This window comes from Typopeltis vanoorti, chromosome 1 (genome assembly GCF_054136105.1).
Source record: "Typopeltis vanoorti isolate ZY-2024b chromosome 1, IOZ_Tvanoo_1.0, whole genome shotgun sequence".
Taxonomy (NCBI): domain Eukaryota; kingdom Metazoa; phylum Arthropoda; class Arachnida; order Uropygi; family Thelyphonidae; genus Typopeltis; species Typopeltis vanoorti.
The window spans coordinates 64808597-64823974 of NC_143549.1; the positions used below are offsets into that span (position 1 = coordinate 64808597).

A 15378-nucleotide genomic window follows, 5' to 3' on the forward strand; every position below is an offset into this window, starting at 1 on the left:
TCTCAATCTCACACCAAATAGCCTCAAATGAGCTCCTTTCACTATCCTGCAATACCACTTCTATTCTCCTTGGTTGCAATTCATCAGCTGACATCAATAACACTCCTCCCCCCATTTTATTCTCTCTGTCCCTCCTGAACACACTATACCCTACACATTCTATCCCACTAACTATATCATCTTCTGTCAGCCATGTTTCACTAATGCCAATAACTTGTGGCCAGGAAAAGCCATCCAAGGCCAAAAATTCTTCCTTCTTGTTCCTAATACTCCTGGCATTAGTTTACATGAAATGCAGAGGTCCATTTGTCCCACCCCTATCTTGATGCGTTATACTAACTATCCCATTCTGATTTCTTGTTCTTCGTACTGGCTTGGGCACATTATAAACATTCTTACACTCAACTGCCTCACTGATGTCTGTATATCCGCTTCCTCCCCTCCTTAATAGTTCTAGTTTCCCTGATTTTGCACATCCACTCTCATTTCACTCAGCAACACTTTTTCCAGTCTTCGCACACCAAATCCATTCAAATGTAAGCCATTCATCTTGTACAAATCCTTTCGCCCATCATACTCACTCCACACATCCACAACTCCACACCACACCGTCTGCATAACCTGCGGATAAAGTCTTCTTCTCTGTCATACCGCAGCAACAGACTCACTATCCTAACTCTGTCACTCTTTTCTTTCGCTACCTCTAATAATTCCTTCACGTCCTCTCTCATATCAAATTTATCTCCTTTCAAATCATTCGTTCCCGCTAGGACTATCATTTCTTTCACCCTCAGCTTCTGTGCACTAATACTCTCACATCTTTAATTTTCGCACCTGGTAAGTACAATTTAGTCAAATTCTTATCTATCACACCTCTTACTAACGAGTCACCGTACAACACTCTTTCCTTAATTTCTAAAACACTCCTAATCATCATACGCTTATTATTCCTTTCGTACACTTATTTCCGTTTGCCGGGGCCCTCGGGAAAGAGCTTGGTAGTCTCTCCAACTGCCACTTTGCCCTATGTATTGCTCCGCGTAACTGTGCGATCTCACTCATTACAGCTAATTTCTCATTTTTTTCATCATTCAAACCATTTTCTCTCTCTGTATAATTACTTCCACTCTCTCTTTCATCACTGCTCTCATTACTATCTTGTACAACATCACAATTTACTGTCTCTCACATTCTGGCATTCTACAACTATCTCACGACCTGACCCACACTTCAATTCCTCACTTTCCTTACACTTTCGGCACAGTCTCCCACCACTATCATTATCTATCCAAACTCCAGCCTCTTTCAGGAATGCATACATACACACGTCACACTGGACGAATTCCCTTACATTAAAGTTCTTGAACAAAGTTTGTGAAGTCTTTGTCGCCATTGTGTTTCATCGCATTGGTGCCATGTGCAATCAATTGTATCTTTAAACTACTAGTTTAATTAAGGTGGAACACCAAAAATCCAATTGTTTTTGTAACAACTTTCATAACATGTCCAAAGGGCAGTATTTTACTGCACAAAGCTTCCTGGTGGATAATACAGTGGTAGGACATAAAGTTTGGAAATGAATGATCTTTCTTGCGGAGTACAATAAATCCATTGATATTGCCAACCATTGCTGGTGCCCCATCAGTAGTTATCGCAGACAGCTTGTGCAAAGGCATATCTATCTACTTGGCATATAATCTGAATGTATTATAAATATATTCGCCCATTGTTCGTCCTTTCATGGGTAATATTTTCAGTAGATCTTCTTTTACAGTGAAGTTACTAAATACCATTTTCTCACCATAACTGCTAACTGTGCTGTGTCTGATACATCTGTTGACTCATCAAATTGTAAAGAGAACCATTTACATATTTCCAAGTCACTTTTTAACTGAGTTTGTATGCCCATTGAAATTACATGTATTCATCTTGTGGTGTTATTTGACAATTGTAAATCTTATACTGCTGACATAATCTCACGTTTGTTAGAAAATCCCTCAAATAAACAATCGGCACCAGTCAAAAATGCTTCTTTTAACAATTCACCATCTTGGAATGGTTTTTTCTTCTTTGTGAGCATGTGAGAAATTTTAAAGAAGCAATGGTGGCATTTTTAGATGTTACCACATGTTTAGTGAAAACTGACTGTTGGGCAGACAGGTTCAATTTTAGTTGATTTATTTTTTTCATTCTTATTTCAGATTTAAGTGAATAATTCGTATTAAAAGTGGCATGTATTGTCTGTAAGTGACGTTCAACATTGTTTTTTCAGAATTGCAACGCTACTGTTGCACAACAAACAAACACAATTATCTTTAAAACTAACGAAACAATGTTTCCTCCCAGTCAGTGTTAAAATTATAGATTCATATGTTTTTTTTACTTGATTCACTCATTTTAGGATTAGAAATCAAATTATTTCAAAAATTTAAATACAAGACACCGTTAAAATTATGCACATATAACTAGCAACAGATAATGAACAACTTCGAATGCACATCTACTTTACATTGTATGCGTTTAATACTCGTCATGTGTCATTAACGCATGCGTCATATAGCATGCCATGAATTGTTGCATGATGTGCACATGATTATTTCAAACTATACGGCACACGGTTGAACAGCGACGGGCACACACAAATTGGTCGACGGGCACCATGGTGCCCACAGGCATAGGGTTGGGAACGCCTGCTCTATATTAATGCCAGGAGTATCCGAAATAAAGGAGATGAATTAATGGCACTGATAGCATGAGCTTGGCCAAAGATTATTGGGATCTCTGAGACGTGGCTGATATAATAACAGGAATCGAAGTGGCAGGGTACAGAATTTTTTGGCAGGATAGGAAAAGAAAACGTGGTGGTGGAGTATTGCTTATGATAAGTGATGATTTATATCCTCTAAGAGTGGAGGCTTTGGAAGGCAGTAACACTAATGTTTTGAAAGCATATGGTGTGAGGTAGAAGTGGCCAAGACAGGAAATTTAGTGGGGTGTTGCTACAAACTAGGGAGCAGCATAGAGGAGTGGGGAGCAGGAGATGTTTAGGCAGTTGAGCTTGGCAAGTGCAAGAAGAATGATTGTTATGGTAGATTTTAACTACAGCAGTATAAGCTGGGAAGAGGAAAATGCATGTAGTAATAAGGGAATGGAATTTCTAGAATTCTTGAGTAGTAGATGTCTGAGGGAACGAGAGGTTCAAGTGTTTTGGATTTGGTCATAGCTTCAGAAGAGCTGATAATAAGTGAGATGACATCTCTCCCACCAGTTGGAGAGAGTGTCCATGTGTTTTGACTTGGAAGATGAATAGATATGCAGTTATATCAAAGAGAAGGGAACATAAGTGGAATTATAAGAGAGTGATAATAATAGTCTTTGGTATCAACTAGGGGAAGTTCCATGGAGAGCAGAATTAGAAGGCCACAATATCATTAGTGCTTGGGAAATTGTGAAGGAATATTTGTTAGCAGTGATAGTAAGCTGCATTCCACAAGTGAAGAAGCGAACCCACCCAATTTGGTGTAAAGTGGATGACAAACAATATCAAACAGGAACTGCAGTTCAAAAAGAGATTATGGAAGAGATATAAGGAGAATGGTGGAGGGCAGATACACAAAGAATATAAGGCGCACGCCAGGAGAGTGACCTGGCATGGAAGGGTGAGGAAGACAAAACTGGAATATGAGAAGAGATTGGCATTAAGATCCAAAGAAAATCCTTGGGAAGTTTTTTAGCTATGTGGCCAGTATTAGGAGAAATGACTGTGGAAAAATGACATTGTGGGCTAAAAATGGGAATAGAGTGATTGATGCAGAGGACACAGTGGAGTTGTTCAATGAGCATCAAACCATCAAACACTTTATTGGAGTATTTCACCCTGGAGAAGAAGGTTTTAATACTAGTGGGATAGGGCGGGTTTAGAGGTGCAAGAGGAGAGTGTGATACAAATACTGAGTACTCTGGATACAAGTAAAGTGGTGGGACTGGATGGTATTTCACCATGGGTTTTGAGAGAATATGCTAAAGAACTGACAGCTCCATTGACCTGGCTCTTCAATGAAAGTCTGGCTGCAGGAAAGGTACCCAAGGAATGGAAGGAAAGTAAGATAGTGCCGCTGCACAAGGGCAGTAACAGACTGCAAGTGTCTAATTATAGACCATTTTGTGTGTCATCAGTGGTTGTTAAGGTCTTGGAGAAATTAGTGAGGGACTAAATACAACATTGGGCAGATGAAGGTAATGTTATCTGTGAGAATCAACATGGACTTGTTAAGGGAGCGTGCTTGCTTTAGCAATAGAATTGCCTTTCATAATAAAGTGAGAAGAGCAGTTGATGAGAGAAAGGCATATACTGCCATTTTTTTGGATTTTGCAAAGGCATATGACAGGGTGCCACATCATAAGCTGATATTGAAGTTGCAGCAAATGGGTTTAAATGTTGTTTAGTCAAATGGATTCAGAACTGGCTGTCTGATAGGTGTCAGAGAGTTGTGTATGGTGGGGCAATATCAAGGAAGCAGAAGGTTACTAGTGGGGATCCACAGGGCTCAGTACCTGGAGCTATATTGTTTAACCTTTATATCAGTGATATTGTCAGTGGATTGGAGGGGGATATTCAGTTGTTTGCAGATGATGTGAAGCGGGGAAGGGTTATTAGTAACAGTGCAGATGTGGCAGCCCTGCAAGAGGATTTGAATAAACGAGACAGATGGGCAAATGAATGGGAGTGTTGATTTAATGCAGGAAAATGTAAAGTCTTGAAGTTTGGGATCCATCGATGGGAGGATGCATACTCGATTGGAGGAGCTATGCTGGAGGAAGTAGGGGAGACACGAGATCTGGAGATGATGATGATTGATAGAAAACTGAAATTCAGGGAACATATTGCAAAGGTGGTGAAGGTAACTCAGCACGGTGATCAGCATTCATTTTAGAAATTATGGACTTTACAACCGTGTTATCAATCGCGGCGCTCTTTGTGCATGTATTACGGTCTGGTTATTTTTATGGCAAAACACTTTCTACCTGCAAAAAGAAGGCATAGCCATGGGCTCGCCATTATTATTGCTAACCAAGTGGAAAATAAACTTCCAACATCTTTCTCTAAATCCAGAGTAAATTAATAATAAGATGGTACACCTTTTGACAACTCGTATAAGTAAATATGACCTCTCCATTGCTTCTGCCTTAGTATTACCACTTCTAGGTTTGCCTCCCACTGAAAGACCTCAATAAAGGTCAAAACTTGTCTGGGTAGTAGCCCTTCCCTTAATGCATAGCATTATACATGTCCACAAGGAGATGTGCTTTACATTATGGGAGATACTGACACAAGAGGTGATGAGCGCTTGGTCCACCTTTGCTATGAGTTGCCTCAGTCCTGAACTACTTCAGGCACAAAACTTTGTTTGCCTACACTTGGGTAAAGGATTAGACTAAATTTATTATTATTATTGCTAATTCAGTTTCGAAATTATGGATTTTACAACCGTATTATAACTAACTCTTTTTATTATCCCGACATTTCGATCATCATCTGGAGCATACACAAATATACAAGACAAGCTGAGTTACATTACAAACCGTAAGCTAGAGAAACGATATGATCACGTTATTCTACTGGCATAACCTCATGTAGACTAACATGTGATCATATCATTGTTTCTCTAGTTTACGGTCTGTAATGTAACTCAGCTTGTCTTGTATATTTGTGTATGCTCCAGATAATGATCTTGATATGAAGATTGAAATGTCGGGATAATAAAAACAGTTAGTTATAACAAGGTTGTAAATTCCATAATTTCGAAAATGAATGCTGATCACCGTGTAACACTAAAAGAAAGGATTATTATTGATAACTTAAAGCACAGAATGTGCTTTGTGTTATGGGAGATGCTAAGACAAGGAGTGATGAGAGCTTGGTCCACCTTTACCACAAGTTGCCTCAGTCCTGAAGATACTTCAGGCGCAAACTTTGTTTGCTTACACTTGGATAAAGGATTAAACTAAATTTATTATAGTCTAACCAAGTGGAAGAAAAAAAAACTTTCAAAAAACTATAACCATTCCTTACATTAAAGGGACATCAGATAAAATAAACAGAATACTACAGAAATACAACCTCAAAGCCACCTTTAAACCTCCTGCAAAATTAAAAAGCATACTGAACTCATCTGAAGACCCATCCCTCCGCAGCCCACCCTGGAGTATACCATATTTACTGCACCTGTAATCCACCATATGTAGGAGAAACAGGATGCACAACTCCTATCAGATAAAAGGAACATAAACGACACATTTAAAATAATAACTATGGTGAAGCTGGCCTTTCTGATCATGCCCTGAACACTTTACGTAAATTGACTGGAAAAGCACCAGTTGTTTACATCACAACAAAACATGGTATGAACGTAAATTTAAGGTCAACCACCCGAATCTGAACAATAATGATGGTCTAAAAATCCCAAGCATATGGAAGGCACATATTCTACCCACGGAACCTTTCTTCCTAAGAGTTAACTATAAACAGAACCGTGGATGATCCAGAATCCTAAATCTAATAATGATAAAAATAGGACATTATTGTTACTGTAAGAAAACTATCTATAAGAAAGAATGTTTCTTGCATATTATCTTAAATAGAATTTAGCTTTGATGTAGTTTCTAAATAATTAATTAATTTTTTAATTTTATCTGTATTATTTTTTTTTTTCACTAGAAGTCATGCCAGTAGAATAATTGGTGATCAAATCATTGTTTCTTTAGCGTACTGAGTTAAATGTAACTCAGCTTGTCCTTGTATATTTGTATATACTCCAGAAGATGACCTTAATATGAAGGTCGAAACGTCACGAAATTAAAATACGTAGGCTGTTCAATAAGTAATAAGACTATATTAATAGAGAAAACAGATTACCTTTAATCGTCATCATTTACATGGTCTTTTTCGAAGTAACTACCGTGAGACGCGATGCATTTGCCCCAACGTTGCGTCCACTTCTTAAACACATGTGAGAGTCTGTTTTTTGAGAGTTCTTTCGAAACCGCCTCTGCAGCTTTTACACATGCTTTGTTGCTTTCGAAATGGCGGCCTCTTAGTGGCTTCTTGAGCTGAGGAAACAGCCAGAAATCGCACGGTGCAAGATCAGGACTGTATGGAGGGTATCTGTGTTGTTCTTCTGCAAAACGTCCACTACACAACCAGCAATATGTGGCCTTGCATTATCGTGGTGCAATAAGAAGCCATTCTTCGGCAATGGACGCTTCCTTTTGATGTGCTTGATGATAATCGCTGCTGTGTTGGACATTGAAGGTCTTCCCTCACGTTCAAGATCTTCCACATTTTGCCTTCCTTCCTTAAAAGTTTTATGCCAGCGTAAAACACTTGCCCTTGACATTGCTTCATCGTGGAAAGCTTCGCGTATTGATTTTTGCAAAAACACACAAAATTGAATCACATAACGCTGTTCCAAGGATGCTTCCATTTCGAAGACTAGTTGCGTCTCATGGGCGCGCCGATGAGCAGTTGCGTTTAGTCCTGCGACACTCTGGCACATCAGCCCGTATATGCCATCTATCAACGTCTTTTGTTAATACATACAGCAACATTTCTTCATTCCACAGAAATTAATATTGTGATGAGTGGTTTCGCCACAGTAAAATTAGTCTTATTACTTATTGAACAGCCCACGTAGTTATTTATAACATGGTTGTAAAGTCCATAATTTCTAAAATGAAGGCAGTGATAAAAGAATTATCATTCTGTTGTATAAGACCCTGATCAGACCACACTTAGACTATTGTTCTCAGATTTGGTCCCAGGATTTGAAGGGGATAAATTAACTGTGGAAAGGGTACAGAGGCAGATAACAAAGATGGTTTCAGGACTGTACAACATCAGTTATGAGGATCGACTGAAGGAATGCGGACTGCAGAGTTTGGTAGATAGAAGAAGGAGAGGTGATATGATCAAGACTTTTAAACTGTTGAGAAGAAGTTACAGGGTAGACATTGGGGAGTTCGTTCACTTTGTGGAACACGGGAAGGAGCAATGACAAGGAACTATCCCTGGAAGTTTCGAAGGAAGCTGTGAGCAAGAGGGTGAGGAGTGGTTTCTTTGCATGGAGGGTGGTTGAACCATGGAATGCATTGCCTGAGAGAGAGAGTGGTTAGAGAATGCTCAATGAGTGGTATGATAAACTTTGTATTTCCTAAAAATGACCTCTCACGATGAGTCTTTTGACTCCATGGAGGCCTGAATAATAATAATAATACTGCCTTCCATCATAATGTGCTGTACAACACTTAAATACAGATCTTTTTTAAACATATTCCCATGATTTCTCAACTATTTGACATAAAGTGAAGATCAGATCCTGACAGCCTCTATTTGGCATGAATCTAGCTTGTTCTTCACCATATAGATAATGAAGAACAGAGAGGGTAATGTACATCCTTGTATGACACCAGATTTAACATCAAACCATCTTCCTGTACTTCCTTTCCACATCTCAGGCTTTTGATGCCTTTTTCTACTTCAAGTATGGGTGTATTCCTGATTGCATGCCTGTTTGAGTGTTTTTTTACCACTGTGCTGTCACTGATTGTTACATTTAGCAAATTTTTGAAGTAATTACTTCATACATCAATGATATCTTTTTCTCCAGTTTTCATGTCACTTTTATCATCTCTAATTCCTTTTACAGCACTCTTTCCTCTATTTCTGAGCTTTTTCAACACCCTCCAGAATATTTTGCCACTTCCTTATTTTTATTTTCTTACCAAAGTCTTCTCTTGACTTTTGTGTAGCTAGTTTTACACATTATCTAGATTTCTTACATTTGTCTCTGTGTTCTCTAATAGCACAAGCTGAGTTATTCACCAGGAACTTTCCATTTGCTGCCTCCTTAACTATCTGTGTTCACCATGGAGTTGTGATTTTTCTATCCTTGCAGTCTCACCACATGCCTCTTTGGCTGAATCAATCAATGTTTTCTTCTGTGCTTGTCACTGAATCTCCAAGGTTTGGTTCCTGTTCTCAAACTTTCATTTTTTCTTGAATAATGTTTGTTTATTTTAGTCTACATTTCACATCTGAGAGAGAGAGAAAGATGCTCAATATTTATTCACTTTAAAGCTTTCTTCCGTGTTCTTCTTTTCAATATGAAATTCAATATTATCCTGCTTAAGACTAAATAGTGATTACTTCCAATTTCAAGTTCTCTGTACATCTTAGTATCCTGAACCAATGAGAATATATCACTATCAACAATAACATAGTCAATGAGAGTTTACTTATTCCTTGCCTCTTCTCTCCATGTGAATTTGTGTTCATTTTTATGTTGGAACATGGTGTTAGTAATAACTAGTCCATGTCCTTAGCAAAAATCCAACAGGTATTTGCCATTATTATTAGCATTCCTCTTTTCTGTCTGACAATCATTTCCTGCTATGCTATTTAGATCTCCAACAAAGACCAACGTTTCTTTTTCAATCGTGTCAGTTGCTTTCTCTAAAGTCTGATAAAATTCCTCCACTTCTACCTTAGTAGAGCCTTCTGTGGGGCCATAGGCACAAATATGTCTCATTGTCTGGTTCTCCATTGTAATTTTTGCCTGCATCAGTCTGCTTGATATTGTATGCCTTTCAAGAAGATTAGCCTCATATTTAGTGTTGAATACTATAACTACTCCGTCTGTTCCCTGATTGGTATTGCCTGAATATAACATTTTGTATTTATTGTTTAGAAAAATTTTACCAGTTAATAGTACTGACCTTGAACTCTGGTGACGTTGAGTTGGGATGTGTTCCATTAGCTGACTTTTTGCTGTTTGCCCTGGTTCCCTGGCAAAAACAATGGGGCCCTTGTTTAACGGCAATGACATAGCCAACATGAAATTCTATCATGTTGTACCATCATTTGTGGTTTAAGCCAAGAAGAATACAATTTTGTTGGCTAAATCCCAAATTTCCAGTCCATCCTCGTTCATTTAGTATCCAAGTAGATACCTAACAAGGCGCACCACGAGAAGCTGAGGATTGGACATTAGGTCAGAAGCTCTAACGGTTCTCTGCATTCCTTTAATGGCTATGTGAAAGTCTCCTCTCAGTTATGTAGTTTTCACCCTTAAGTACTCTAGCAAAGAATGTTTGTTTTTGCTGTTTGCCCTTCAGTCTTTGATCACCTGTTTTATTTTTATTTCTAACCCAGCTCTCATGGTTTGAACACTGTCTTGTAATACAGCTAGCTTATTGTTTTGACTAATCTCTCTCTCTGATTCCATATAAATTTATTCAGTTGGCTTCCTACCATACCAGCAATGACAGGTTCTTTCTTAACATCCTCATTTTTAATATGATACTGCCATTGATGCCATGTGTTCAGTTCCCCTCCCCCCAATCTTTCTCAAGATTCTCATATCTGTGACAAGTCTTTGTTCAAGAATCTCCTCCACTTAAATATTTAGCTGAAAGAGCAATTAATCAGCTTAACAACAATAATTCCCCAGGTACAGAAAGAATCACAGTAAAGTTAAGGTCACAGGGAATGGAAAGATAAGAGTGTTTCATTGATCGATTAGGATATAGGATCATGGCCTAGAGACTGTTTTCATACTGCAGCACAAGATGGGAGATATGAAGGATTGCAAGAACTACAGAACTATTAGTTTAATCTCTCATGCAAAAAAGAAAGATTTTATTAAATATCATTCTAAACAAGATTGAGGCCTAAGTTAAGGCAAAGATGCTGGAGAAACAAGCAGGTTTTAAGAAAGGCAAGGTTTCCATTCTTTGCATTAGACAGATCATTGAAAAGTATAAAGAATTTAGGCTCTCTATGGTAATGTGTTTAATATACCTCAAATATGCTGATGAGACAGTACTCCTTTCTAATGACAAGGAAGAACAAGGATGAATCCTTGACAAAGTTCATGAAATTAGTAAAAACAGGAGACTTCAACTCAATCCTAGCAAAACAAAGATTATGGTTCTCAAAGGAAATATAGACAGTGAAGCTCCTGAGAAACAGGTGTACCTTAAACAAGAAAGAACTGAGGAAGTGAGCAAGTTCAAATACATGGGATCCATTATTAATGTGAAGAATTACTGTTCAAAAGGCAGAAGAAATTTAGGAATGGCTTAAATAACAGTCAAAGACTTGTCTAAAATATAAAAAGAATGGATCTGTCTCCACAAGAACAGAGTTGAGAATTCTGGATGCAGCTGTTTTTCCAAAGGATACCACATCTTAAAAGTCCCTTTTGAGATGTGGTATTACAGAACACTGATGAGAATATCATATACTGAAAGGTGATCAAATGAATAGCCACTAGAAAGAATTAAGTCTCCTTAAAGATATTGACAGAAGAAAGCCTGAAATACTTTGGAAAAATTCGTGGACGAAGAGGAAGGAGCGGACCTTCAAGGATCTGATCTTCTTTGAAGCCTCAAGAAGGGCATTCAACAGAACCACCTAGCGAGGATTGGTGTGTGGCACATCACTCAGGAATGAAGTTACTATACACATCTGATGATGTCTAATGAATTGATGGACCTACAGTGCTTATATACATATATATATATTTAAAGAAATTTAATGACTTGAAGCCAAGAGATACAAAATGGGGAAAAAAAAATTATTCATTATTTGAATGTACAAGTTTTGTTTTCTTAAAAGACTTAATCAGGTGCATAACATGAAAAGAGAAGTACAAAAATATACATTACAAGAGAATAACAACTATTAATTAACTTGCAGATGCATTACTTTACATTATATATATATATGTGTGTGTGTGCGTGCATTACTTTATATATATATGTATATAACCAGTTTTTTTTTTTTTTAATAGAGTAAGGGATGAAATTTCTTGATGGCCATGACCTCTCTGAATTCAGCTGCCCAATGAACACAGATAGTCAGAATACCGTATTTACTCAAGTATAACTTACACCCCTGATTTTACTTTATGAAAAAAAGTTTAAACAAGTTCACGTCAGGGCGATAGTAACTCACTCAAAATCATAAACAACACGTCCTCCCCAGCAGCCACTATACTGCAGATGCAAGAAAAACAAATAGTTTCATTGTATCACTGAATAAGGTACAGAAAACCTTTGCAGTCTCTGTAATATATTTGTCAACAAATATAGTGCAATTAGAGACAACTGGGATTTAAAAAAAAAGGGGATGAACTAATGAATCACATGTCCCCTTCCACAGAAACGATCCTCCACGTCCTCCCCAGCAGCCACTATACTGCAGATGCAAGAAAAACAAATAGTTTCATTGTATCACTGAATAAGGTACAGAAAACCTTTGCAGTCTCTGTAATATATTTGTCAACAAATATAGTGCAATTAGAGACAACTGGGATTTAAAAAAAAAGGGGATGAACTAATGAATCACATGTCCACAGAAACGATACTGTATCTGTGGGAGGTGACATGTGATTCAAGCAAAACCATATGCTCTACAGCCAAACACAGTATCTAACTAAAAAACTATTGTCCAAATTTGCAATTAATTACATGAAATAAGTATTTGTTCAATTGCATTTAAAATTTTCGATGTCATTAAGACAGATCACAAAGGCCACTTTCAAATAAAATTCTACCGCCAAATTGGAACTAACCTGTCGTAACATGTGTGAGTGAGTCAGCCCAACACAGAAGTGGTATGCAAACAATCAGCAATAAAACTGAACTGAAGGGTTGAATTTCAACGCAGAAGTGGTACACAAACGGTAAGGAGAAGTCTCGTCGGAACGATAAATGGGTGAAACACCACCCCAACATGAACATGCTAAAAGCAAGAAATATATAGTGAATGTTATGGTAGTTTCAGATATTTTGGAATTCAGTTGAAGAGGATCAGCATTTCAACTCAACAATTGTCAGCTTGCCTTTGTAGTTGAGTCGTGCGATCTTTTTTAATACTGCACAATCATATGCATGTCTTCATAGCTGCTTTATCTCTACTGGCTTACCATTTCACACTCTGCTTTCACTTCTCATTAGTCATTCGTGAAGGACTGTTCATTATGTATCTCAAGTCTTGTAAATTATTGGTCATTTTTGCTTGAAATATGGAGAAATATTCAGGTTATTACAGTGCTAGTTTTAAAATTCAAAGATTGAAACAGCTCTCGAGGTCAGAAGTAGCAATAGCGAATAGGAGATTCTTGGTAGGTTATACCCATTTTCAGTTTTTTTTCCTGAAAACTTTTGTTTCCAAAAATCCCTGTATTTATCTCACACCACGATTTTTTAACTTTCATCCTGGGGGAAAAAGTGCTAGTTATATTCGGCTAAATACAGTATACTGAAGGTGTGAGCAGTCTCAAAAAACTTGAAATCAAATTTTGAGTTTTATCCATGGTAAACTTTCCCTTTGTAGGATTAAACATGATGGTTATGTTTGACTGTTTCATTCAAAAAGCAGTGATTTTTTGGTGTGTGTTCTACACACCAGATAACTTTTTAGAAATGTATAAAGGAATCTCAGCTTGTGAGAATTTTTTGTTGACAATATTTGATAATTCTGTGGTGGAAGAAAAAAAAATTCTGAGTTTCATGAAAGAAGACACTCATGTATTCTTGTGGAAATTACTGCCTCTACTAGAAAGAAGTATGATTTTGAAGTTCTGAATTTGTATTATTACATCATAAGTGTAACCCATAATGCTTCACCTTAAAGCAGGGCAGGTAGAGCTAATTTAGATACTACTATGTAATGAATGCTTCCTTATAAACTATGCACTTTTTAAGATTATGTCTATTAAGCATAAATCCATGAATTTTTCTTCTAGAAGCGCTTCAGGCTTGTGGTTTGAATACATCTACACCACTCCTACTTTCCTTAAAATTTACTATATGCATTTCGGATAGTATAACATGGCCTCATGCGCAAATAAAACCTGGACCAACCAACTTTTTTTGTAAAAGCACTTTGAGAATAACTTTCTTTGGAATCCCTTCTAATTTTTGTTTTTAGCTTAAAAACTTTTCTTTCTTTTGATTTGTAATTTTCCACAAGCAAGATTCATTACTAAACTGATCTTAACAATCTGACATGAAAACAATTATGGAGGAGGTATTTGTGTAATGTAATGTAATTATATTTGCAGGTTTGTTCTAGTATTTGTTTCAGTTTTTGAATAAACTGTATGGATCATTGCAAAATTTAGATCTGTACTCTATACTGAACAACTTCTCAGCATGTTGAAAGTTTATTTTTCACTAGGTTAGACTATAATAAATTTAGTTTAATCCTTTATCCCAGTGAGAGCAAACAAAGTTTACACCTGAAAATATCTTCAGGACTGAATATAGTGTTGCATTATTGGAGATACTGGGTTAGAATTGTTGGTAGCTTGCTCCACCTTTGCTACGAGTTGCCTGGGTGTTGTACTATCTATTGTAAGATAGTACAACACTATATTCAGTCCTGAAGATATTTTCAGGTGCAAACTTTGTTTGCTCTCACTGGGATAAAGGATTAAACTAAATTTATTATAACTTCGCAGCATGTTTTATAACAATTCCATATGATGTATAGCATTATAACCAAATATATTAAAAAATTCTAACTGTACTTTTATAAATATACAGATTATATAAAAATATAATATTTTTACATAATCTAATTAGCATTGAAGTAAATATATATTTTTGCTTTGTAGCATAACACATCAGGTAAGAAAGTAGAAGGAGCTGTGAGACAAGCTGTTGCTGGTGAAAAAATTGACAACCTGTCTGCAATTGTTAACCCTGAGTCATTAGATTTCTTTCTCAATATTCATAAAAATTTAACATTATAGCAATATTGCACTTAATTTCAAGTTAATGTATTTTAAAAAATAAAATGAGATATTATGATTCTGCTTCTTTGTAGGTGGGACTACTCACCATTTATTCACAAACAATACTAATGTATATAGATTGTGCAATCTTACATGTTTGAAGTTGATGTAAAAATTCACTACTACATAATATAGTTATATAATGAAATCACATCAGTGGTTTCATTATGTAACTATATTAGAAGAGCTTGGGAAAAAATAAATTTCACTGGTTTCACTTAAGAGATATTCCAATAAAAAATATATTACATCGGAATATATGTTAAAGATAATATGAGATGGCATTAAACAAAATATTATTATTAACATTTGACCTCCATGGAGTAAGAGACTCATCATGGGAGGCATACACTATTGCACACAATGCTCATTCAACCGTGCCTTAAACTGATTTGATGTGTCTATACCCACAATACACTGAGGCAATGCATTCCACACACCAACCCCCTCCATGCAAAGAACCTATTCCTCACTCCTCTGTTCACACCCTCCTTATACAGTTTCCAGTGATGGC

At 36.8% G+C, this 15378-nt stretch overlaps 1 protein-coding gene across 2 annotated transcripts in view; it reads left to right on the top strand.

The window, feature by feature from the left end:
• The window catches only part of LOC150110047 (acetoacetyl-CoA synthetase-like), a 515069-nt gene extending 500189 nt beyond the window's left edge, over positions 1–14880 (top strand). For both annotated transcript variants that reach the window (XR_016548138.1, XM_090390896.1), the window contains exon 18: positions 14685–14880. Coding sequence is in view for 1 of the 2 variants with exons in the window: in XM_090390896.1 (XP_090247022.1) it covers positions 14685–14822 (138 nt within the window). In the remaining variant the exon portion in view is untranslated. The remainder of the gene's footprint in view (positions 1–14684) is intronic.
• Positions 14881–15378: the final 498 nt, after the last annotated feature.